This window comes from Dermacentor variabilis, chromosome 3 (genome assembly GCF_050947875.1).
Source record: "Dermacentor variabilis isolate Ectoservices chromosome 3, ASM5094787v1, whole genome shotgun sequence".
NCBI lineage: Eukaryota > Metazoa > Arthropoda > Arachnida > Ixodida > Ixodidae > Dermacentor > Dermacentor variabilis.
The window spans coordinates 80,116,411-80,140,469 of record NC_134570.1 but is presented as its reverse complement, the minus strand read 5'-3'; the positions used below and the strand labels follow the sequence as shown (position 1 = coordinate 80,140,469).

General features: G+C 48.2%; 1 protein-coding gene across 5 annotated transcripts in view; it reads left to right on the top strand.

The window, feature by feature from the left end:
* The window catches only part of RapGAP1 (Rap GTPase activating protein 1), a 314,819-nt gene that overhangs the window by 223,643 nt on the left and 67,117 nt on the right, over positions 1 to 24,059 (top strand). For 2 of the 5 annotated variants that reach the window (XM_075685746.1, XM_075685745.1), the window contains 3 exons: positions 4,949 to 5,016; positions 11,911 to 12,039; positions 22,257 to 22,289. In XM_075685746.1, coding sequence (XP_075541861.1) covers positions 4,949 to 5,016; positions 11,911 to 12,039; positions 22,257 to 22,289 — 230 coding nt within the window. Of the gene's footprint in view, positions 1 to 4,948; positions 5,017 to 8,284; positions 8,469 to 10,486; positions 12,040 to 22,256; positions 22,290 to 24,059 lie in introns of those variants that run through there. The other 3 variants (XM_075685748.1, XM_075685747.1, XM_075685744.1) reach the window with 3 other exon arrangements.

Here is a 24,059-nt window from a genome sequence, read left to right as displayed (position 1 = left end):
GAGGCGAGGCAGCGTGTGTCAACTGTGTTCTCTGAAATTTGCTTTGGTGAGTGACCTGCTTGCTCGTGCGTTCTGTTTGAAGAGACGGAGAAAAGGTCGCCTCGGCTTCGCCGTCTGCCCTCTTCTCGTTCGTCATGCTCTGAAGAGCGCGAAAAAAAAAGGGGGGGGGGGGGAAGAGAAGACCGACGATGCGCGGGTTCCTAAGAGTTTCTGTGTAGCCTGTTAAAGGTGTTAACGTTAAATATTTCATTTCCCTTCTCTTGGTCTCCCTTCTCTTCATGGTAATAGTAGCCAGTACGGTAAGTGCTGGCTACGAGTGCACAAAGAGAAAGACAGATGCGAGGTCTGCGCGTCGCTTATTTAATCCGACAGTGAGGTCACACCGTGATGACAAGAAGGAGGCTGAAGGGGAAGGCTAGACATGCAGTATAGACAACCACTGCTTGCCTCTGCCAACAACTCTGTCGTCTTATTTCTTTTCCTTTTTTTTTCGTACAATGCTGGTGCTATGTCACTTCACGTTTCCAGCCTTTATTCGAGTCGCAGTCCTGACCTTAGTTATGACATTCCTACTTAAAGTAGTTTATGTCCTCGACTGAAATGTATGTTGCACTCTGTATCTTAGAGCGCTCCACTGCGACCACCTTGCATGTGAAGATAACCGCAGTGAACAAACAACTCATCCGATTCGGCCATCACAACTGCGGCGACTGCTCTCGAAACGGTGGGATCGCTCTCTCGCGATCAGTGGCGTAGCTAGGTCGTCTGGCACCCGGGGCCCATAGGTCTTCTGTCACCCCCCCCCCCCCCCCGGTTGTAGTCGAGGAAGGCGAGGATATCGACAATTTCCGGGTGTCTTCAGACGTATATGACACCCCCCCCCCCCCCTCTGGCCGCTTGCACCCGGGGCCCACGGCCCCCCCCCCCCCCCCCCCTGTCGCTACGCCACTGCTCGCGATTCCCGAAGTCCCTTGTCTGCTTATTCCCGCACGTCACCTCGCCAAAGACGGCGTCAACGTCCCGCTTGGCCGGGCGCACCGCAGAAGTGTCGAATGGCACGTCGTTTGCCATCGCGCGCTCGTGCGAGCAAGCCGAGAAAAACCCGTATAATTTAGCGCGAGTAGGGGTGGGCGAAGGCGACGGCTTGAAAGGCCCGGCTTACTTCTGTCAGCTGCCGTGCTAAAGCGCCACGGTTGCCCTGCAGGGGTGACGTGTGTAACAACCCGCGATCAAAGGTGACCGGCGCAGGGATTATGGCTCAACGTATCCTCCATAATAACGAGTATATCTGACTCGACCCGTTACGGTCTCAAGATGGCCAGAGGCGTTAATTAGACGTTTGCCACGAGGCAACCGCCACCCATCCATCAGCGCCGACCAAGAAGTCAACTCAGCGTTGACGCTGATTGCTGGCAGGTCCACAAAAGGCGCCCAACCCCACCACTGACATCCTGAACTGATGATGACGAGGGCCAACGTCAAATGCTACTGAAGAACGGCGCTGACCTAGGATTCGCAGCTTGCTATATCCTGTCACATATTCCATACCATCGCGGGTAGGAGTTAAAACACGTTGACGGGCTAGTTGGTTAGATTCCATGATAGAGTGTATGTATAAGCGCGACTGAACGAGGACGTAGAAAGAAACAGATACACAGAGGAGCGCTGTCTTTGTGTATCTGTTTCTTTCTACGTCCTCGTTCAGTCGCGCTTATGCAGGTAGGAGTGCTGCTACGGCATGCAGGAGCGCATCGGAGGTGGGAGCGCTGCGGAACGATGCGATATCATATGCGTGGTGTCGCAACCGATTCGACGGTTGTGGCTGGCGGCGATACAGTCATCGGATTTCATAGTTGAGTCGCCTAGGGAAGACGACGGTATTAAATGCGGATACTTTTCATGCACTAGGGCCGACGTGAACTTGATGACGTGAACGGTCTTGATGTGAACTCGGACGTTTAACTTGCTCCTGCATGGAGTGGGCTTCCTTAACTGTAGCCGTGTAACTAATGTCAAATCAATCCCTTTTTCCTTCATTCCCAGAACTGGACCTATTTGTCGATGGGCCTGGTGGATTCCTTGCCCTAACGCCACTGCAACACCAGTCAGAAATTCAGCTTTGTTGTTAGCTTTACGACAACTGCTATGGACTCTTGGCTCGTCCTCTTCGGAGCACACAAAAGAACTGCCACTACATAGCGGATGAGTAGCACACCTTTGCGTACCTTACGGTATCAGAAAGAAAGAAAATAAACTGATCAGGAAGCTGCCTTGGTATACTGAGCACGAGGGCGCGGGTTCGGTTCTGGTTACCGGCGGCCGTAATCTGATGGGGGAGGATTGTGAAAAACATGCTTGCACAGTGCACTGGGTAAAAGAACCCATGCCAAGTGGTCAAAACTAAACCGGAGCCCTCCACTATACAGGGTGTCCCACGTAACTTCAGCCAAGCATTAAATATATGCGAATGCCACGTAGCTGGACAGAACCAAGGTAATGTCGTTTGCCGTCGCATTGAGATACTCAGATAGTTTTTTTTTTCATTCCCCCTAATGAGATAATAAGTCATAATTAGTCACCTTATCAAATGTTACAATTATATGAATAGGGTCAATGAGAAAATTGTAGAGCGACATGAAAAACTCCCGATGCAGCTTTCTGTTGCTCAATACGGGCTACATCAGTGTTTTTCCGAGCGGGAAAGAAACCCGCAAGTGCACGCAAAGTTGCCGCGCGACTGGCCGCTCGAGGTACCTTGCGTGTATTCGCGGGCTTCTTTCACGCTCGGAAAAACGCTTTTATGTAGCCCGTATTGAGCAACAGAAAGCTGCATCGGGAACTTTTCATGTCGCTCTACAATTTTCTCATTGACCCTTTTCATATAATTGTAACATTTGATAAGGTGACTAATTAATTAAGACTAATTATCTATTTAGGTAGAATGAAAAGATAATCTGACAACACCTTGATTCTGTCCACCTGCCGTGTCATTTGCATATCTTCAATCTTTCGCTCAAGTTACGTGGGACACCCTGTGTACCGGCGTCCCTCATAACCGACCATGCAATCTCCGGGAGTTAAACCCCGCAGTTCAATTTAACTTTGACTCTATCAGGCAGGGTCGTTGAACTGTACGGGTTGCCCGAGACAGATGTCCCTTGATCATAGAACGCGGGTGACTCACGGCGCATGCGCGGAGTAGGCGTTACGCGACGATAACGCCAGACGATAACACCCGCCCGCGTGGTGCGCTCATTCCGTGCACGTGTCGTTGTACACACACAGCCTTCGCTCGCGAAAGCAGAGCGATTCGATTGCGTGCTCAACGGTTGTGCGCAGTCATAGTCGACGCGCTTGAGAGCGTGACGTCAAGAAGATGTGGCAACGCCTTCGTCGCGTTCAACGCATGCAAGAACGAAGGCTTGCTGTGATGGCGTGAACTTTCGCGGATGAACGGGGCACGGTGAAGTTTCCAAAGGTTGCATTGGAGAGATGGTCGTCCAGGTTCAAGCGGCAAACAGCGAAGGGAAATAGAAGCGTCAGCATTGTAATCTGTTCTTCTTGCTTGTTTTTCTATGTTGTTTTCGTCCTCGAATGCTTGCTTGCGCATACGCCTGTCTGTCTCCAAATGTGCAGCTTGTCTGTAGAAGCCTTCGTTTTAAGTGCACTCCTCTAAACAAAAGACAAAGAAATCATAAAAAAAAAAGGATCACAGTTTGGGGACGCCCGTCAGAAGTATAGTCTCCCTAATAGGCCACTCGATCACAAGAAAAAAAAATTAAAGAGTGCCTTGGCCGACTTGTGGTTTGACGACTATATATAGGTCGGTGTTCCACGAACCAACAGTCTGCTCTGAAAGCGGCCGGTATTGAAGACGCGTCATTGCGGTGACTTCTGAGTACAATACCAAAAAATCCACTGTTATAGCCAGACATGAGGTTTGGTAAGTCATAGAAGACGCAGAAACAGATAAGCGGTGGCGCCGCTGCCTTGAAGTTATCGGACCAGCTCGCTGTGACGTCACAAATTTTTACAGCGTCTGTTCCGGCCTAGCTAACTATTTATCGCTAAAAATTGGCTGCGTTCTATTATGAAAAAAAAATCAAATGACAGAACTTGTCAAGTTTTAGTAAATTTGCTTAGTAGTGAACCGAACCCGCGGAAATGCAAAGTAATACTTAGAAATCCCCTAAGTCAGTGACGTAGCAGCCCTGACACTCTAGCGCAATATTAAAAAAGAAGTGGGTCTGGACTTCATTTTCTCTTCACCCTTGCGACCACATCTGCCACCGCTAATTTCTAATCAATTAGAGCCAATAAAGTTTTTCCTCCTCCTCATTTTCTCTTCAAGTTCTTACCACGAAATTGACGAAAGAAATCTGAAAGAACGGTTTATCGATATAAATTGATTTAACGTTTCTAATATTTTGCTAATATCAATAATATCCTCAAATATGATAGTGTCCTGTTAAGGAGTCGAGGAGTTCTCATGTTCAGGAGGGAGACCACAGTGTGCATACTTATGTACAGTCTCAGACTTACTTTAACGGTGATTGAGTTCAGGAAATGAAAATGTTCTCGAGTCTGGGTCTTTTCTTTTCTTTTTTTTTACAGTGCTTGCCCAGTCGCTCCGAAACGCACGAGGTGCTTTAGTGGAGCGGTCTAGTGTAATTCAAGGTCTTTCTGGTGGTGCTCCCGTGCGGAGGTGCCATGTTCTCGGACATTTCATCTTGATCTTTTCCAGGACGCCGATAACCTTCGGCTCGCGCTCCTGCCTTCTAAAGAAAATTGTAAGGTTAAATTTGTCAATAAAAAAGATTAGCCTGCGAGTCTACAGACAATCGAGATACTTTTTTAGGTACGATCCTTACAGTGAAATAACGTATATGCATTATGTATGCGTTTTACATTAATTCAAGTACGTGAACACGGGTCTATTCTCTTGCAGACACAATGGCTCGACCTTTAGAAGATGACTGCTTTCGGAGGAGATCGGTCGAAGAAGATGTCGCTAAGGTAAGTTGGCTCGTTTCCAACGAGGGAGAGAGGGATACTGAGCACGAGGTCTCATCGTTATGCTATACCTTGTTGTAGTTTCTTATGAATTTCACTGGGGGACATTTTAGGCCGAAGGGCAAGTTTCCTAAGCATGTGAGATTTTTTTTAGTGAACAGACCTTTTTAGTGCAAGATTTTGGTGTCCGTAGACCGTGAAGTCACGGTTGCTATAGAGCAGCAACATGCGTGTGAATCGTACGCGGTGGTCCTTTATGAAAGGGAACACCCAAGTGCGTCGCCTGTGCCCTGCGAAGGCTGCTTAGAGCGCCAGCAAGTGGCAGCAAGGGAAGCACGTTAAAGCACGTCCGCTTGTGGCGTCATCTGTTGGCGGCTAGAATAACCAGGCATGGCCTATAGGCAAGCCCCTGCTAGAACTACACTCTTAAATCAGTTGCACCCTTTGGAGTCTGTATTTGCCACTCAACACATTTAAAAAAGTTAACACCGTTTGAGGCGTATTTTGTCCCACAACAACAATCGCCATCTGTCTTGCCCGCATTTCCTTTCTTTAACGCTGCGAGCCCGGTGTTTCGCAGTCATGAACGGCACGCGCGTTATCAGCGTGACGTAGCATTCTGGGCAGGAAAGTAGCGAGCGCAGCATTTTCAAGAAAGGAAACGCAAGCAGGGCAGCTGGCGATTATTGTTGTGGGACAAATATACACCCCAAAGGGTGCAACTGTTTTAAGAGTGAACGATAATCGTCATCTGTCTTGCCCGCATTTCCTTTCTTTAACGCTGCGAGCCCGGTACTTCCAAGTAACGAACGGCTGGCGCGTTATCAGAGTGACAGAGCAGTATCGGTAAGAAAGTATAGCGAGCGCCGAGTTTTCAAGAAAGAAAAGGCAAGCAAGGCAGATACCGATTATTTTTGTGGGACAAGCCCCAATGGATGCAAACTTCTTTAAAAGTGTACACTCTTAAACAAATGTTTTAAAGAATAGTTTTCTTATATCTAAAAAAAAAGAATATATGTTTCTGCCGATAGTGGCTCATAACGAACAATTTATAGCGTCAATTTTATCTAAACTAATTCTTTCTTTGAGTTTCCCTTTTTTTTTTACTTCAAAGAAGAAAAGAAAAAAGCTCCGCAGAGCACAGGCCTCGCGCTCGGGGTTCCCTTTCAGAAAGGACCACCCTTAACCTTTAAAGGGGCCCTGAACTACTCCTTATCGAAGTCGAGAAATGCATTTCAAGTTAAAATATACTTTTTTTTTTAAGTATTACTTTGGCGTAACAAGTGCTTCAATGCGGTCAGAAGAAGCGGAGTTATTGGTAGGTCGCGTACAATCCCGTTCGCTGTGCTCTCGTTCCTTCCTCAATGCCTTGCACTGCGAAGGCTGCGGCGAAGCGGAGCGTGCTTACAACGCTCAGCGAGCCGCAGTACCCTCAGGCAGCGGACTCGTCGCTCCACACCGCGGCGGCCGCTGTATCTACGCTACGTAGCAGACCGCAGCTACGTGCAACTGTGATGCGCGTGCGCAGCGTTTGCTTTGCGCACGACAGGGCTTGATTGTGTGACTCGCGCTCGTATGCTTCAGGTCTGTACATGCCAAGTGGTACGGACCGGCTTTATCCTGCACCAGCTCGAGCGACGGATAGTAGCCACATCCGGTTTGCGCATTTTGAAGCGCTATCACGCTCAATACGAAACGAAGTCTGTCAAGATGTCTAACCAGCTGCGGCCAGGAGGCAGCGTGCGTTGTCAAGCATGCATGTGGCCTGACGTGCACGCTTGCGGTTTTGCGTGGTTCGAGGTCAGTGGAGTGTTCAAACCTAGTCGAAATTAACCAGGCCCGACGACTACGAGACGTATAAGCGGGTCGGCCAAAGTTTAATTTATCCGAGCGTGAGCGGACGATAGTCAACTTGCTCCGCAAGTATGCGATCCTTATCGAAATTCGAAAGCAGAGTGGCTTACTTCGGCTTACTTATCAAACTGCGTCAATAGATATACACGGTAGCAGTAAGGAGAAAAGCGCACTGATTCAAACACCCTTCTCGACTGATGTCAGCTATCGGCCAATGGCAGCCGCGTATGGCAATCCGCTATATTACGAAATAAAGCTTCCAGAAAAGAGTGACGAGCAGGCCTACGTTGAAAAGAGAGTGTTTTCAGAAAAAAAGTGGCTTCGTGCTCCGTTTGCGAGCTCCACACGCAGCACACGACTGCAAAAATGTGACTGAGATGTCCGCAGTAGTTTATGCCATCCACGGACCGTGTTGTTTTTTCACCGAGTCCGAAGCGTGGTTCAGGACCTTTTTAAGGTTTTGCTATAGGTCCGGGCAGTTACTGATTCTTTATTGCCTGACGGTAACGGCGTTGCGCCTTGCTTCAAAACTATAATATATGTGTTAATAGAGAGCGAGAGAGAGCTGTCAATGCGACGTCCCCGCCCCTTCGCATGGCAAGACCTTGACAGCAACGATGCATATATCTCGCCGAGTTAGAGCTTGTGCTGCGTCCCTGCGGACCGATAAAAAAAGAAAAGAAAAAGTGTTTTCCCCGAGAGACCGTCTGATCCACAGTAATAGAGCTCTTTAATGTAGTAGAGACGTACCACACGGTACACGTTCATGCCGTAATACCGAGAGACTTACAGAAGGGAGCAGCCGCGCTAGTTGCGACAGACTGCGCTACTCTGCGTTATACTCCAGCTTTTTCCCCAGCAGACAGTGTGTCGACCTCGCACTTTTGCAGAGTTCATACTTGGCGGAAAAACAAGTGACCTAACAAACCCGTCTTAGTAAGCTGCGATGGTGACAGCTCGTGATGGTGCAAGACATTGCGCTAAACAGAAAGGTTAAAAAGGTGCACCTGCTGCTCCCTGTACCGTTCGGACTTGCAACATGAGCGCATGAAAGCTATAAAGAAAATATCAGCTGCAATAAATGAGTTTTGCGCCAAGACCTCGCACGCAAGAGACAGCCACGCACACAGAAGTGCGTGAGGTTTTGGCGCAAAACTCTTTTATAGTGTCGGATAACCAGCTACATCCCAGCAGTTCACTCTTCTGAATTATCATCTGGAGAGACTCTTCCCCCAGCAACACTTTGGTCAGGTGGTACGAACGACGTTTGCTCAGTCACACGACCTTTGGCTCTGCAGCTGCGCGTGCAACAAGCTCACTTGACTCGTGACGCGCGGTTTCGCGCCTTCACGAGGCGCGTTGCCATTGGCGCTTCCATGCGCTGTGTACGTTAAGAGGCCGGCAGCAGCCGGCGCTTCGCGTTTTCGGCGCGAAATGTGACGCTCGAGGGCAACGCTGTATCCAGCCTGAGGCTCACGGACGTCAAACGCGTTTCCCAGCGTGGTGCTTGCCGCCACCGAAAGAGGCAACCTGGGGTCACGGCGCTGCGCGGGCGTATACTGGACGTTCGGCGCGAATAGTTTTCGGACCGCGACACCACGGTACGTTTCCCAACAGTTTGTTGGTTACGTTGCGAAGAGTAAGCGGATCCGTTGCAGTGGACAGCGCGTCGTTGCGAAGTGTTTCTTCTTTCTTTTTTTTTTTTTTTTTTTGTCGCTCGCGCAGGCACAAACGTTCGCGTAAGTAAAGCGACGCAGCGTTGTGCAGAGTTTTTTGTTTTGTGCTTCCCGACTATGATATGAGGTCTCCCGAGCGTAAAAGCTGGGGCGCTGGATCTGCAGGCTCGGAGCACGTCGTATGTGCCCCGAATCGTCGTATATATTGCAGCTGCTGCACGCCGCAGCATGCAGCGCCGCACCACGTCGGACCGGACGCCGAATCGCGCCGTGTGTCTCCCGCTTAAGCGTTGCCTGTTTCTAATACCGGAAGCGTAATGTATAACAATACAAATACGCTTAGTCTACTTTTCCTCTCTTAGCGTCCATTTAAAGCAACGTTGCAGAAGAATATTAAGGTAAGCTGCGTTAGTAAATCGCGTGTCTGAGATAGGAAAACGGCCACTCTTGATTTAAGCTCGCTGTGACGTCATGAATAGCGACGGTGGCTGCTCGAATCTGGCTGTTTATTGGTAAAGAAGTGCTACTTTACACTATGAAATAACCAAAGAAGCAACCCAGCAAGTGTCGAGAGTATTTCCGGCGCCAACGCCACGCAAGCTCGAGGAAAAGACTGAAACCTGTGACGTCATCCTTCAGTACCGGCGCTGTGGCTTTGGTACGAAATTCAAGAAAGGGAAGTTTGGCTTTCATGTTGCGTAGTGCGGATTAATCTCTTTCCGCGAGTAGAATAAAAATAGAGTTTTGAAAGAATGCTTTATTAGTCCAAACTAATTTACTATTCCATAGTGTCCCTTTAAAGTGCCAAAATAGCTTTAGACAGTCTCCTTTGGGGCAAACAAAACAATAAACAAGAAATAAACTATGTGAGATCTGGAATAAAAGAGGTGCTAGGTTGTCGTCTACTCGTCTCTGTGACGTCAATTTTAGAGCAATTTCAGCCGACTTCAAAAGAGAGCAAGGGGCGTAATACTTATCACTGCAATGTTATGTCGTGCAGTATCTCGCGTCGATGAAAGTTTTTAATTCTTCAGCACCAAATTTCAAGACACTCTGCTGTCTTGACGTTTACGTTTATTTTTTCATGTTATTTTTAAAATCTTGCAACAAATCCGAAGCTCGCAGTTTGTGCGCACACTCGGAAGAGCTGTCATGCATGCGCACGTGGAAGATCCTTATCTTTTTTTCCAGACAGTCGCAGCGTGCCCTATACTAAAAAAGAAAGTGAAATAAAAAAAATATATATCCTGTCCCTCTATATATGATCACATGGAGGGTCATTGTGCAGAAGCTTTAAGGTCAGTGTCGTAGATATACGGTGGCCGTCATAACATATAGATATTTTCAGCTACATAGCTTTTTCCTTTCTTTTTCTCAAGTCGACAGGGTATTTGCATATCGCTTTCTTGGAACGCGTTATTAATATTATTTTCGTCGTCTGTCGTCTCTCTCTCTTTTCCTTATTTTTTATTCGTCATTGAGGAGGGCGACGTGGCGCTAGGCAGGTCCTGTGTGACGTCAAAGCCGTCGTCGTTTCTTCGCCTCTGTGTAAAGGTGTCCGGAAGACGCGTGATACGTCTGTCCGTCGCCGGCGGCAGCCGCGGCAACCTGTCACCGCTCACAGTTTGTGCAAAATTTTCAATAGGCGACGTGTTGGAATACATAGTGAGGCCGCGGTGATCGAACGCGCGCGAAAAGAAATCAAACTAAAGAAAAAATAATAATAGAGCAGAGAGGAGGGCGGGGAAGGCGGGAGAGGACTTAGCAGAGGTGTTCTTTTTCCGCCAGAAGAACAAGCAGGTGTCACGCCGAGCGTGTCAGCCTATATTCGCGTGCGTTCGAGGGGTTTGTGCTCGTCGTCCAAGTGTGCCGCCGCTATTGAAGGGAAAGGCCGCGCTGCCGCAGTGGCTGCAGTCTCGAGGATTTGGTTTCTAGAAAATTTTTTTTTTTTGCCCCCTGTGATTACGCGAACGCCGATTAAGTCTAGCCGTTTTCCTGAATATCTGCCTCTCACATTCGTGGTACCAGAAAGCTGATAAACGTCTATCTATCTATAGCTTGTAGTACGGCGTACAGCGTGTGTATGCGATTTCTGAGGGCGTGCAATACAACGGAGGCCGCAGCGGCTGCCTGCCGTTGCTACGTGCGCAGCTGCAACGCTGGCGGTTTCCTGTCGCGCCGTGCTCGCATCACGAAATAGTAGCACAGTGACACCGAAGCCGGAGGAGTTAGTCGCTTTGGGAATCGCTGCTCTCGCGGCAGTTGGGTAACCAGACGTTCGCCCCGTGCGTGTTTGTGTGCGGCGCGCGCGTCGGTACACGCGCTCCGAGATCCGAGGAAACGTTCGTCTGCGTGGACAACGGTTTCGTTCGTGCCTGTAGGGAGCCTTCGATGGACGGAAGGAATTCGTCTGCTTTCGGTGTTTGACCGTGAACCTTCGAGCTCCATGCTTCCTTCGTGACTGGATGCTTTGCCTGCAGGACTGTGTTGTGCAGAACAAGACGAGGATCTCCTCGAGGCCTTTACTACATTTCGTGTGTGTGCGTGTGCGCGGTGTCCTGAGAGTAGACGACTTCCAGACGGAGGTCCCAATTTGTGCGATCTCCTTTCGCTTGAGCGACCGTGAACTGAGACTTAGCGGGACCACCGGGTATGGCTAGCTGCGGAGGGCTCGTTTCCACGTCGCACAGCGTCCGACGCTGCGGAGCCAGATGAAGTGCGTTCAGTTGGGTCAAGGTCAGTTCTGCGTCCGCGAAGATGTCGAGTCGAACACCCCGCGGCAAACGCACGCGCAGCTGTCCGGCATTACTGCAGTGCAGCAGACCTATAAGGGGCGCGCGGAAACTCTGCGGTAAATGAGTGGCAGGTCGCGACCGGAAGACGACTTCTGGACACGTCGGAATTTTAAAGCAGACAGGCGCGCACAGCGGGCGGGCTCGGTTGAGACTTCGACGCTCGAGCCGACCATCTCCAGTCGCCGCACAGGAAACGAGCAAAGATTGCGGAGTGCGCGCTCGACCGAGGCCGGAGGTTCCACGCACAAACCGACCACTTTCGTCGCCCGCGAGAGTGGTATACAGTCGCGATATATAGTTGCCGAACGTGGACGTCTCTGGATCGCTCTCTCTCTCTCTCTTTCTCATGAGATCGCAGGCAGCTGCGGCGCCATTTCCGCTAAAAGTTTGCTCGCGGCCTTCTCCGCAATAGCCGCGGCGCGCGCACATTAGTTCCTCGTGATAACGAAAAGAAAAAAAAAAAAGGAGAGCCCACAGAGGCGCTCGGCGAGATGCCCAAGGGGGCGTCCTCGTCGTCGTCGTCCAGGTTCCGCGCTGCCGCCCTGCAAGCCGTGCGTTCTATGCGTTCGCAGTCCAGCGACCTGTTCGATCTGCTCAACAAGTTGCAGAACAGCCGGCTCGACGATCAGCGCTGCGAGCTGCCCCGCGGGGAGCCGTCCCAGGCACGCCGCAACAATGCGGCGCCCGTCAGCAAAGCCGAGGTGAGTGCGTTTTTGAACGGTGCTTATATAAGCAACGACGACAAAAAGCGTTGCCGGTTCATTCATTTGTTCCTGTGCTTTCTGCTTCTTCAATCACGTCAAAACTTTCTAGGGGAAGGTATATAGCCTTCCGATTTCTTCGTAATATGTCCGATAATTGTATGCCGCCCTATTGGCGTAGTTGTCATCGTACGTAAATTTTATTGTATATCCAGCATTGCCGCGGATTTCACTGCTTTTGTGTCGCAGTGGAACATTCCAGAGCAAGCGCCAATTGCATTTGGCTTTTCATTGATTACTGAGCAAGGTGTTTCTTGCGCATGTACTTTCCCCGAATCTATTAATATGGGTGCCTTCACTCTCTACCCCACGTAATGTCCGCTAGGCCCTTAAGGTACAGAAAAAAAAAGCGTTCTAAATGCTTTACACTCGCAATGCCCTGCACAAACAGCGGCGTTTATATAGATAACAGCAAACTTAAGGCTTTCTTCTGTTTTTTTTTTTTATATGCGTGAGATATCTGCTGCTGTTGCTACTTTTATTAAATCTTTCCGTGACCCACTTGCAACGCCAGAGCGTGCCATTAACCGTGTTTTCACAACATTTCTTTGCGTAGCAACCACATGGAGTGTATAGCTCCGACGTATTTTCGCCGTTGGATTGACCTGCAGCGCTCACGCAACTCTTTTTACTCCGCGCGATCGATTACTGGATAAAACGCTTTTTTATTGACGAAACGTGTACATACCAATGGCGTATACACAGTAACTGAAGTAGCCCTGTGAGGAACATTTCAGCGCACGTTTGTAACCTGGCCTGTCGCAGAGCGCGAGATTGAGCTCGCCAAACGCTGCGTCACGCCGAAAATACGACGGAAGCGCTTTCCACGATAGCCGCTGAGAAATTGATCTTCGTTTCGGGCGTCGAGCAAGTGCGCGCGCGGTTCGTGCTGGAGAACGAATCATGAAATCGAACGCAGAATATGCGTGCGCGGAACAGCGCGAGCTGTCGATGATCACTTTGGCACAAGTTCAAGGTTGGGAATCTGTGCGCGACATCGATGTGTGGGAACAGAACACATCGCGACTCCCACTGGTCGGAAGATCGAAGCGGCCGTATCAGGATCCCGATTAATGGCCAACAACAGCGAGCGTATTCAGTTTCTTTTATGATTCATTAAATTTCTCGCAAAATATGCTATAGGGGGAAGACCAGGCTTTATAGAGTCTGCGCGCGCCGTCCATACGGCCTACCTTCCGAGATGTAATCACTTTATAACGAGTGTTACGCACGAAACACCGTTCAGGTTTAGTGACACTAATGCTTGAAACTGCCGGCGATTTATTTGCCCGCTAGGAATTACGCAATAGAGCGAATTATTTCTGAACGTGAAGCTCCTAAATGCCGAATCTATAGCGCGTTGCGACGCTATCTTTCGCGGCACACAAATGAACCACAAGAAAAGAAAACAGGAGGTAGTGCGCTTCTACTCATCAAATTCTTTGCGAATCGTAGACGAATTGCGCACGATATCCACGATTCCGCCGGTGGCCGAATGATCGCAGCGCCAGACTTCCCCCCTGGTGATCGTAGTGCGAAACAGTATAGGTGCTTCACGGTCCGGACAGTGAGGACTTCGGGCTTTCGCATACGGTGGGTGTAACGAAAATACGTGTGTGACAAACGCTTGGTAGGGGTGTCGCGCGGAAGCAACCACACGCAGAGGGAACTTACGTTGCGGGTCGCGAAGTCACAGAGATCGGCCGCCCGCACCTTACTGAAGACAAGGAAAAGCCCTAGCACCGGAATATAGGGGCCTCGAACGAATTCGAACTTAATGAATAATGAACTCTGAACGCGCAAGAAGAGGGGAATTCGTATCACCACCCACTGACATACGTATATGCAGGCCACATATACGGGCATACATCCAGGCACTTTACGTTCCGTGCATTTCACTCTATATATAGTTCGCGCGCTCTCTACCAGCGTGCGCGGTATACCGTAACGATTGTCTCGCAAATCAGTGCGCAACTTTTGCAGGATTCTGGAACTGCTGTACATTCGCACGCACTTACGCACCCTTATCAGACTGCCGGCATCACGCCAACGGATCATTTACATTCGGGGCGGAGGCTCGGTCCGCGTGTGTTGTGTGGTCACAAACATCTGCTTCTACTACATGTCACCCTCTCACTCCCTCCTCGCTCTTCGGTATCCGTTCTGCGCAATCCCTCTTTCACGCCAACAGGGAGCTGCTATGTATTCGGCCACGCTACGGGCTTTCTGCACGGTCCATTTCACGCGTAGTATTTCCGCTCCCTCGCCTCCGCTCTTTGTATGCACGGACGCTCTTCATTCCGCGCGCAGCCAGCCGTTGCCGAAACCTTGCAATCCCTAACTTTCTACGGTTGGGTAAACAGGAAGAAAAACATCGTATATCATAGCGATGCGAAAAAGCCATACAGAGCCTCTCACCGACTTTCTTAACGACGACGCTAAAAGCTCGCCGTAATATCGCGCGTTCTCGATCGCGCATTTAGAAAGCGAGTGAGCGGTTCTGCTGTGTGGCGTTACGTCGGCTCCCGCGCATTTATTGTTTTGCTTTATGTTTACGTTGCCGATGAATGCAACGTAAACGAGTCCATGTGCTATTACACGGATCACTAACGTGTATGGAAGGTGTCATAAAGGTAATGCAGGAGTGGGAAAAGTTGCGTGCATATAGTGCGATATATATATATATATATATATATATATATATATATACTGAAGCCAGGAAATGTTCCGGATTGCGAGTATTGCCGGCGTTTACCGTTTACGGCTCTACTTTCCGATATGCCCGAATTTCTTTCTTTCTTTCTGTACATTTTTCTTTTTTCAAGAAAACCAAAAGGTTTTTGGAGGAGGAGGAGGAAATATATAGAGGAAGGCAGGAATGTTAACCAGAAATTCATCTGGTTGGCTACCGAACTCAGGGGGACGGCTGGCGTTTCGAGGTTGATCAACGTGCGTTATTTGAGAGTAGCTTTTTCACGATGGGCGAGCATGGAAAATTGAGCGCCCAATGCCACCGTAAGGCGGAGCTCTAGGATCAACGCGTATTGATAACCGTGTCAAATACGTAGCTTTAAGCGTCTCATTGTTTCTTATGACAAACGGGGCTAGTGGCTGTAATAACCGCTTGCAGTGGCAGAGCTGCTGGTTGTATTTATTTGCAAGTGGCCTTGAGGTTTGCCACAAGGAAATGTGGTATTTGAATGAACGCTAGCTAACTATTTCCTTACTGCCGGAAATGCGCGGCAATTCCAGTGCTTTTTTGTTTGAATGCTTTAGTTCATGGTGCATTAGTCGCAACATATACCGCGGCACATCCGCACGTATTTACACCGATAGTACCTTCTTCCCTCCCTTTCCTTTCTTCCCTTAAACCTCTTCCGCTGTATAGGGTAGCAAACCGGACGTGCGCCTGGTTGGCCTCCCTACCTTTCCTTTCTTCCTTTTCCTCCTCCTCCTCCTGAAGCCCCGTCATTGGTGTTTTCAGTGGAAGCAAAGCATGAATAATGGCTCAGAGAGTTTTGGAGAATTTTTATGTGCAATGTCAAGGTACCTCGAAACGCACGAACGAAAAGAATTTACGAGGTTTACTGAAAGGGTTTGCAGTGAAAAGAATATTTAATATATATATATATATATATATATATATATATATATATATATATATATATATATATATATATATATATATATATATATATATATATATATATATATACGTGTGTGTGTGTGTGCACGCGCCTTGTCCCTGGTTTCCGACTCCTGTACGTTAGGCCACGCGAAAAGACGTATTGCGCATATTTTGCGGTGGCATGAATAATAGCTGTAGCGATGCCCGTGATAAAGCGAGAACGCTGTTGCTTCGCAAATCTGAAAATGGGTACGCGCATACTGTCGCCAAGAAAGTATGCCGCGGGCGCCTTTCTTTTTCTTTCTTTTTGTGACTGCTAGGGTCTTTCTTTGGTACGGGTGGAGTCGCGCGGAGAGTGGTGTCCGAGACGTGGAACCGCGGAAAGGTGCGGTGCGGGCTGCGGGACCCTTTGCGCAGGGGTGGTCGCGCCGGCGGAAGTGGTCGCAACGGCGCCTCGGGCATGAGCTTCTCGCCCGGCCGTCGTCGTCGTACCTGACAGTCACTTTCTCTTAAGGGTGCGCGCCGTCAAAGGATTCTTCCGCACACGGCCGACCTTGAAGGGACCCCGAGACAGATAGGGACGTGTCCGCGTCGCGGTCGGTTCTCGCTCGGCTCTGCTATCACTCAGTCACGGTTAGTTCTATTTCCCTCGGGGTGTATTCGAGGCCATGTCTGGTCGCTTACTCTGGCCACCCATTGGATCGCGTCGGCTTGCCTGATTGGTCATGAATCGGCGATCGGTGGAGAGGCCTGCGTCTCCCACAAGTCCGCGTGTCCATTGGATGCAGGGGAAATAAAAAGGGGTGCGTCCCGGTCATTTCGGGGTTGGCGCTGAGCCGTGCTCCCGCAAGGGCTGTAGAAGATAGCGTCAACCTTTCCTTTTCCCCTCAAGAACCACTTCTCTGCGAGACAGCAGTCCATTGGGGTGCCACTTCACCACGGGAGACCAGTCAAGTCAGGCAGGCCACCGACGATCGGTATGACATCGCTTTGTATGTCCACGTATAATGCCTAGCGCGTGGCTGTCCGTCCATTAGTTGCAGACGTTTCGCAGCCGTCCCGACTCGGGAGGTGTGCCCTTTTTGTAGCGATCGTGAGGATATAGTTCATATATTTCTTCACTGTTTCCTTTCCACAGCTCTTCTACAACGTATAGCTAGCCTCTATTGCCCAACATGTGTTCCGTTTCAAGCTGGCGGCTTTCTTGCACCCGTTGCCTAAGCAGGCGGTCAACCAGTGCGTGCTTCTCCAAGTCGAGTGCTCATACTGGGTTTGGTTAGCACGCTGTGATGCAGTTTTCGAGGGGCGGGCACGAGAAAGTTTCTCGAAGTGTGGCCCAGCCACTGTTTGTGAGTCAGGAGGAAAGTTCTCCATCAAGCCGCAATGCACATGTTCAAGGCCGCTTTGACTTCGCCGTGTGTGCCAGTCGATCTTTGTTTGTCATTGTGGAACCCAGAGCCAGAACCGGTTATGGCGCATCCGGCTGCGGTCACGTCGTGGCGGAGGCTGCTTCTGCGGTCTGCGCGGTTGTTTCCCTTGACAACTGTTGTGTTGAGGCGATCCGAGGGCTTGTTGTGCTAGTGTCCCTGACGACCGACATGGCTGTTTTGTGCGTTGAGCGCGGAAACTCGATTCATGCTGCTCCACAGCAGCCCCCTTGTCCGGAAAGGACACCGTTGGCCCGAACCAAAGCCCCTCACCCTGTCATCTCGGGTGGTGAGGTGTGCCGGGCTCAGTGTACCGAATGATGCTGGGTAGATGAGTGCATGTAAGGCTCTGGGACGCGGTGCCTACGGGTGCAAAGTCCTCCTCCCATGTGACAACGGCGCAAGCGTGCATTGTCTATAAACCAATATCAAGTGCAATTAACCTGGTTCGTCAAATGCTATTCTTCGTCGTCATCGTGCCTGCCGACCATGCGCATGCTTCTCTGCCGGTGCTCATCTCCCTTGGTCGTTAATTGTTTCCTTGGTGAGCTGATGCATCTGAATGCAAACAGCTGCGTCACTTCGACTACAATATTGTGCAAGAAGCGTTTCCTGTAATTTTCGCAGAAAACGCCCCGATGAATTTCTTTCTGCACTCTCCAGGCTTCTGATGCAGTAGTTGTCAGGTTCGGGAACATCCACAAGGCTCCTCACATTCGATTATTGCGCTCCGTCAGATATTCTCTGTAAGTAGGCGCGCCTGTGGTCGTTCACCTTGAACTGATGTTGGAGCCTTCGCGTGCTTTGTATAGTATTTGTACAGTACTGCGTAGTAAGGCGCACCGTTTTGCAGTATTCTACAATATTGAGTAAGGGCGTTCACATTGACGTGCTCAAAAAGTAAGAGACCAGACCGCTAGTCAAGCTCCAGCGGTTCATCGTTCTGTATATGGACTGTTTGGTCTTGTGTGCGAGGGTGAAATTTACGTTACCCCAAGCATTTGCAAAAATATGTCGTACATGTCGAAACGCTGATGGATAAAAGCAACCCACTGCGAGGGAAGAAAAAAATGTTGCGCTTGATATTAGTCGAACACAACAATTAAAACAACGCGAACGTCGGAGCAGGCGCCCATGTTTGATGCATCGTTAAATCAACGAAGACCTCAGTGCGGCAAATTATACAACCTGGCAGAAACTGTGTTCACCGCTGCTATCATTCGCATTATGTATCCGAGTCCACCAAAGCGCAAACTGTGCGATATATTTGATTGGCGAAGTGCTAGCTAGGATCACTGGAGGCTGTAGTTTCAACGGTACCTTCTGTCAGTTTTACTTTTATAGATTCTCCAAGTGCGCCGGAAATTGTCAAATCTCATCAAAAGTTCAGTCTACATTTCATACGCTGCACGGGGATAGCTGTGGAAGAGTCTCAATGGCAATGTTTAACAAAGTGTTGTAGAACTGTTGACATATTTCATTGATTTTCTCGGGCTCGGTAAGGAAAGACTTGAATGTTAGGCGCAGAAATGTACGAATATTTATAGGGTCTTATTTTATGTTCAGTGATCTCGCCTTCGTATATTATCACATTGTATTAAAACTTCCTCTTCTCCTTAGTTCCCCCATGACGGCCACTTCTGGTCCCTAATGTCACTTTCGCGTGCTACATATAACTTGAATACCTTTCTCCTTATGTCGCGGAAAATAGCCCGGATGAGATGACGTTCCGAAAAAGCGTGGGTATACCATGTACTAAACAGTTCCGTCGAAACCCAAGCTCCAACAGGCGGAAGCATATATGAAAAGTCTTAATTTAGAATATGACGCTGGAAAACGACCCGCTGAATGAAGGTAATTTTCCAGCGAAATTTTATTCAAAGAGAAGCGCGGAGAGATGTATAGTCGGCTTGAGCTTCGCAAAATTCAAAGAAAGGCACAAGAACTTTTTTTTTTTTCGTAGACAAGTATGTGGCAGGTTAAGCCGTTAAAGAGAATCATTGGTTAGTGTACGCCGACTGAAACGTTTCTGCGCAAAGACACAAAGAAAAGTTTTTAAATAGAAAGAAGCGTATGAAAGGCGCACAAAACGCCACGTGCAGGTTTGTATGCGATATGCGTTATATCTTGGTGCTGTCCCGCTGTATAGTTCTTTGTCAAGCATAAATTGGATAGTGTTAACAGCGTGTTTATTTGGGCACGTTTGGCACCGCTTTTGAATAGCTTTAAGGAGCGCGACGCATGAGTGGTGCCCACACTGCTGCTAATATTGCTGCTATATCTATATGCACGTATATGCGCCTGCATAATATGCTTTACTTATGGTAAGGAAAAACCCGCCGTAGTTGCTCAGTGGCGATGGTGTTGGGCTGCTGAGCACGAGGTCGCGGGATCGAATCCCGGCCACGGCGGCCGCATTTCGATGGGGGCGAAATGCGAAAACACCCGTGTGCTTAGATTTAGGTGCACGTTAAAGAACCCCAGGTGGTCAAAATTTCCGGAGTCCTCCACTACGGCGTGCCTCATAATCAGAAAGTGGTTTTGGCACGTAAAACCCCAAATATTATTATTATTATTATGGTAAGGAAAACGACTAATACACAACTTGGTCTACTGGATCGATTGGGCCGACCAATACACGTTAAGACCAAGTACTGAGTGGTAGTCCCAGGTTGTCACACCAGCATTACACAGTCAGAAATATGCGTCGTGGCGGCGACAACGGATTTCCTTCGTAAACTTTATGAGCAAAGGCAAAACCTACAGCGAGTTCTTGCGGAAGTTTGTCTCGTATTTTGTCTCTGTTATGAGAAAGCTTTCGTACCCAGCACTGGCGCGTATATGCAGTTAATGCAGTTGGACTCCATCGAAGTAAGCATGGTCTAACGGGAAGTTGTACAACACTTAAAGATGGGACATTCACTTATACTGTCGTGTAAAACAGTCGCAGTTGCTTCCTTAGTTCTCAGGTGTGTCCCATCCATTAGCTGTCTTGGCCGCCCGACTCTAACACAAGTTGCCCCAACCTGCTTTTTTATGATTTTCCAAATTCTTCGGCGCTGTCATCAGTAGAGCAATTGAAAAGTTATTTTGTGTCTTTGTACCTTCTGCTTTCGGTGTCTTGCGAAGCTCGAAAGATTCTTATGCATAAAAAACAAACGATAAATGTAAGATCTGAAAGAATAAAACACACAAAGGCATAGAGACCGATTAGCACAAGTGCTTCTAGGTCCCATCTTCGCCTGGGGCAGAACAGAAGAAATGCTGATAATATAAAGGCAGAGAAATGATGATATAGGCAGAGATGATGATAAAGGCTGAGAAATGCTGATAAAGTAAAAAGGCTCGAAAAAAGCTAGATAAAGACGACGGCAACAGATGTGCCCAAGAGAAAGGGTCACAGAAACCGCACGATGTGCATCGGTATAACCTCACGTGCAAGCGACTGATAAGGTCAATGTACTATGGGAACGCCGATATGCTGCGATATTCTGCTGTTGTCTTATTTCTTTATTGATTTGTTTATTTATTTAATTATTTATCATATTGTGGTTATTATAGGCGACCCGCTATGATGTAGATAGTCGCCGATGCATTGCAAAGCAATCGGTAGTGCCTGTACGGACGGTTTGTATATCCTTCATCCGTCTACAGACGTTGCCGCCATGTAGGTTCCTTTTGCAACAAGGCAGAAACGAGCTATGGGCGATCTCATTTCCGCTGTATACGGGTCACCGCGCATCCGTCAATGTACAAAAAGGAAACCGAAGGAAACTTGTTACTGAAGAGAACTTTAAGAGCGTAATTAGAAAATCAGGTTGTTTCAGCAGAAGCAGCAGCAGCAGCAGCAGCACCAGCAAAAAAAAAAAAGCGTTTTTATTGAAGCCGTAAAAAAAAGTCATTCATAGTGAACTTCACTATAAAGATTGCTGTTCTCGTGGGTATAGTTTCCTTCCTCACTGTATCCTCTCTGTTATCATCTCTCCCTGTCCTTTTTCTTTATTCCTCTACGCCCATCTCCGCCATTGCTGACTGCCGTTCAGCTGTCCGCCACTGCACTTGACGCTTACAGTGCGGCCAGCAGAAATTAATCCCCCTTCCTTTTCTTTTATTTATTTTATCTAGCTCAATAAACAGCCAGTTACTGCTACAACATTTTATGTTTGTCTCAAATTTGAACGCAAGCAATGGATATATATAGTTTCATTGCTTTGTGACCGCTTTGACCGCAGTTTCTAGGTTGCGACAAAGAAAAACTTGCACCATCGTATTGCTCGAGCTGGTAGCTTTCTTTTGGGGGCGGGAAGAGGGAGGGGGAGTGGGTCGCTTTGTGTCTATATAAAGCCGGTGTTTGTACACATCTCCGCTGGTCTCGCTTTGTGGATGGCGACAACATTCTGTGGCGGTGACGCAACAGAATGTTTATAATGCTTGTCTTGACGCAACATACATATTTATAGAGAAAAAAAAAAACGTGTGTATTGAAAACTGACGATAGCGCAAAAAAACTTGGCGACACCCATTCAATTCGCTTCATCATGTGTTCGTTGTCGATGGTACTGTCAAATTACACTTAGCAAATATCTCTCGAGTATTACCTCGACCACGAAGCTTTTTGTAAATAAAAGGGCTCTTAGGTTTGTGCACTGATTTCTACCGTCCGTACGCTTAGGATCGACGCCTGCCGTCTAAACAACTTGTTGATTAACTACCCGTCAAAAGATAGAAGCTCGACGTCCGGGCATGCAAGTTGTTTCCCTTTGGTTACGTTTTCCTCAAGATAGTGAAACGTAAAAATTACGGGATAACTTCCTTTGTTATTCTTTCTGGCGTTATTTTGCTTAGAGCAATAGGAATTCGGCTAAACCGTAATAAAATAGATTGCTGAAAGCCTGGCTTTACCGCCGTGTTAAGCGTCAAAACAACCTCATGGTTGGCGTCAAGCTAATCTAGATTACATGGCAATTTGATACACGCGCAAAAGCTTTTTTTTTTTCCTCGCGACTTTCCCTTAAGTGGCACTGAAAGACGTCGCCATTTGTAGAAGTTACTGCCTTGAAATATACAATACCACATTGTTCCTATCTTTTCTTTTTTTGCAGAGGCAAACTCAAGACCAAGAAAAGCTAGAAGAGGTAAGCAGCACTTTGTGCGAGTAGCCATTCGCGCTGCCTTTCTTCCATGTGGCTGATAAATGAGCAGCGTGTCCCCTTACAGTCTTTATCAAGATCTCCGAAGTCATAGTTCACGTTACGTAATTATCGTCGAACTGCGTATACTTGGCGCCTACACTCTAAGAAAAGTCTGAGCGCTTTGAGGCTTAATCCTATCCCCAAACAATACTCGTTATCTTTATTGCGTGTTTTTCTTATTCCTTTCTTTAACGCGTACTTTCGTTTCTTTCCTAAACAGCAGGTGGGCTTTGCACCTCTCTCGGTGGCAGTTGCCAGCCCGCTCCTTCCCTGTTTCCCTCTCTGTGCATTGTATGAGTGTTTTCACATCAAATCATAATAATAACGCAGCGCGACAGCTACACTTCCAGGTCAGGAACGCCGTATGCGTTATCAACGTGACGTAGCATTCTTTACAGGAAGGTAGCGAGGAAACGCAAGCGAGACATGTGATCATTGTTCGGGGACAGGACACGTCCCAAAGGGTGGTTACATTTTTCTTTAGTATAGACGCGCTTTCGTTTTCTTTGAGCTTCAGGGAACACGGGGAACAGCGTTATCGAACTTGCTGAGGTTCCGAACGCCGAAAGGCTTGGGTGCCTCAATGCGCTCCTCTTCCTCCTCCCCAACAAAGCGAAGGAGAGAAATCGCATCGAGGCACCCTACTAAACGTTGCTGTAAGAACGCAGTGCAGGACTAGGCGACAGATCTTGTCAGTCGTGCCCCGACTTCGAGACACTTGACAAAGGCTGTGCATTTCATCGGGTTATTAGGAGTGCCGAAATTATGCTTTTGAGGTGTACGATGTGCTGCGCTGCCAATGATGACGTGCGAGCTCGCACGAGTGGAAAGTAGGGAGCGGGGCAGCTGCACGTTACGAAAAAAAAAAAAAAATGCGTCAGCCTCGATGAGTTCCGCACGTGCGCCAAGTGGAGCACTCGCCCCGTTCCTTTTATAAGCGTTCCCTTTTAACGGTTGCTCAGCGGTGTACGGTCGCCATCGGTATGAAAGGAAACGACTAAACTTTTTTTTTTCAAACACAGGAACTAAACACACGCGCCCTCCGCACAAGTTTTCAATTACACTAAAAGTAGTACAGGAAAACTCATTCTTATGTATCAAGTTCCTATAGGTTTTGACACACGCATCACGAGTTATTAACGTTTAAAAATAAAGAAATTCGCTGTTCCCTGTTACATTGATGACGACTGTATGTGAACACACTTGATCAACATTAGGGAAAACACAAACACAACATGAGGGGGAAATATAAAGGGTTATCGAGCATTAGTAACTCCTCAGTAATTGGTTGTAAAGTGTGCACCGCGCACGAAGTAAGTGCAATCTTCCCGATGAACATCTGATGTCATTGAACATTGTTACGTTTGGCGTAACTTCTTCAATGCACATTTGGGTCTTTCTTTATCAAGCACTAACTTCAAAGTGACGTTATTTTGACAACCAACATAAAGAGGAGGAATTGCTGTCGTTTGAAAACTGGACACTCGACGAATATATATACTCTGCGTAAGGTTGCAAAATAGATCCATAAAGAGATGGCGGTCGCAGCTGTGACATGACAGCGTTATGATCGAAAGTGGCTAGCGTTGGTCCACGTGACCTGCATACGAAAGGAAAAGGAAAAACAAGAATAATAAAGAAAGAAAGAAAGAAAGAAAGCGCGATGGCGTTTCTGCACGAGTCACGACTACACGCTCATCTCCCACTGCGAAG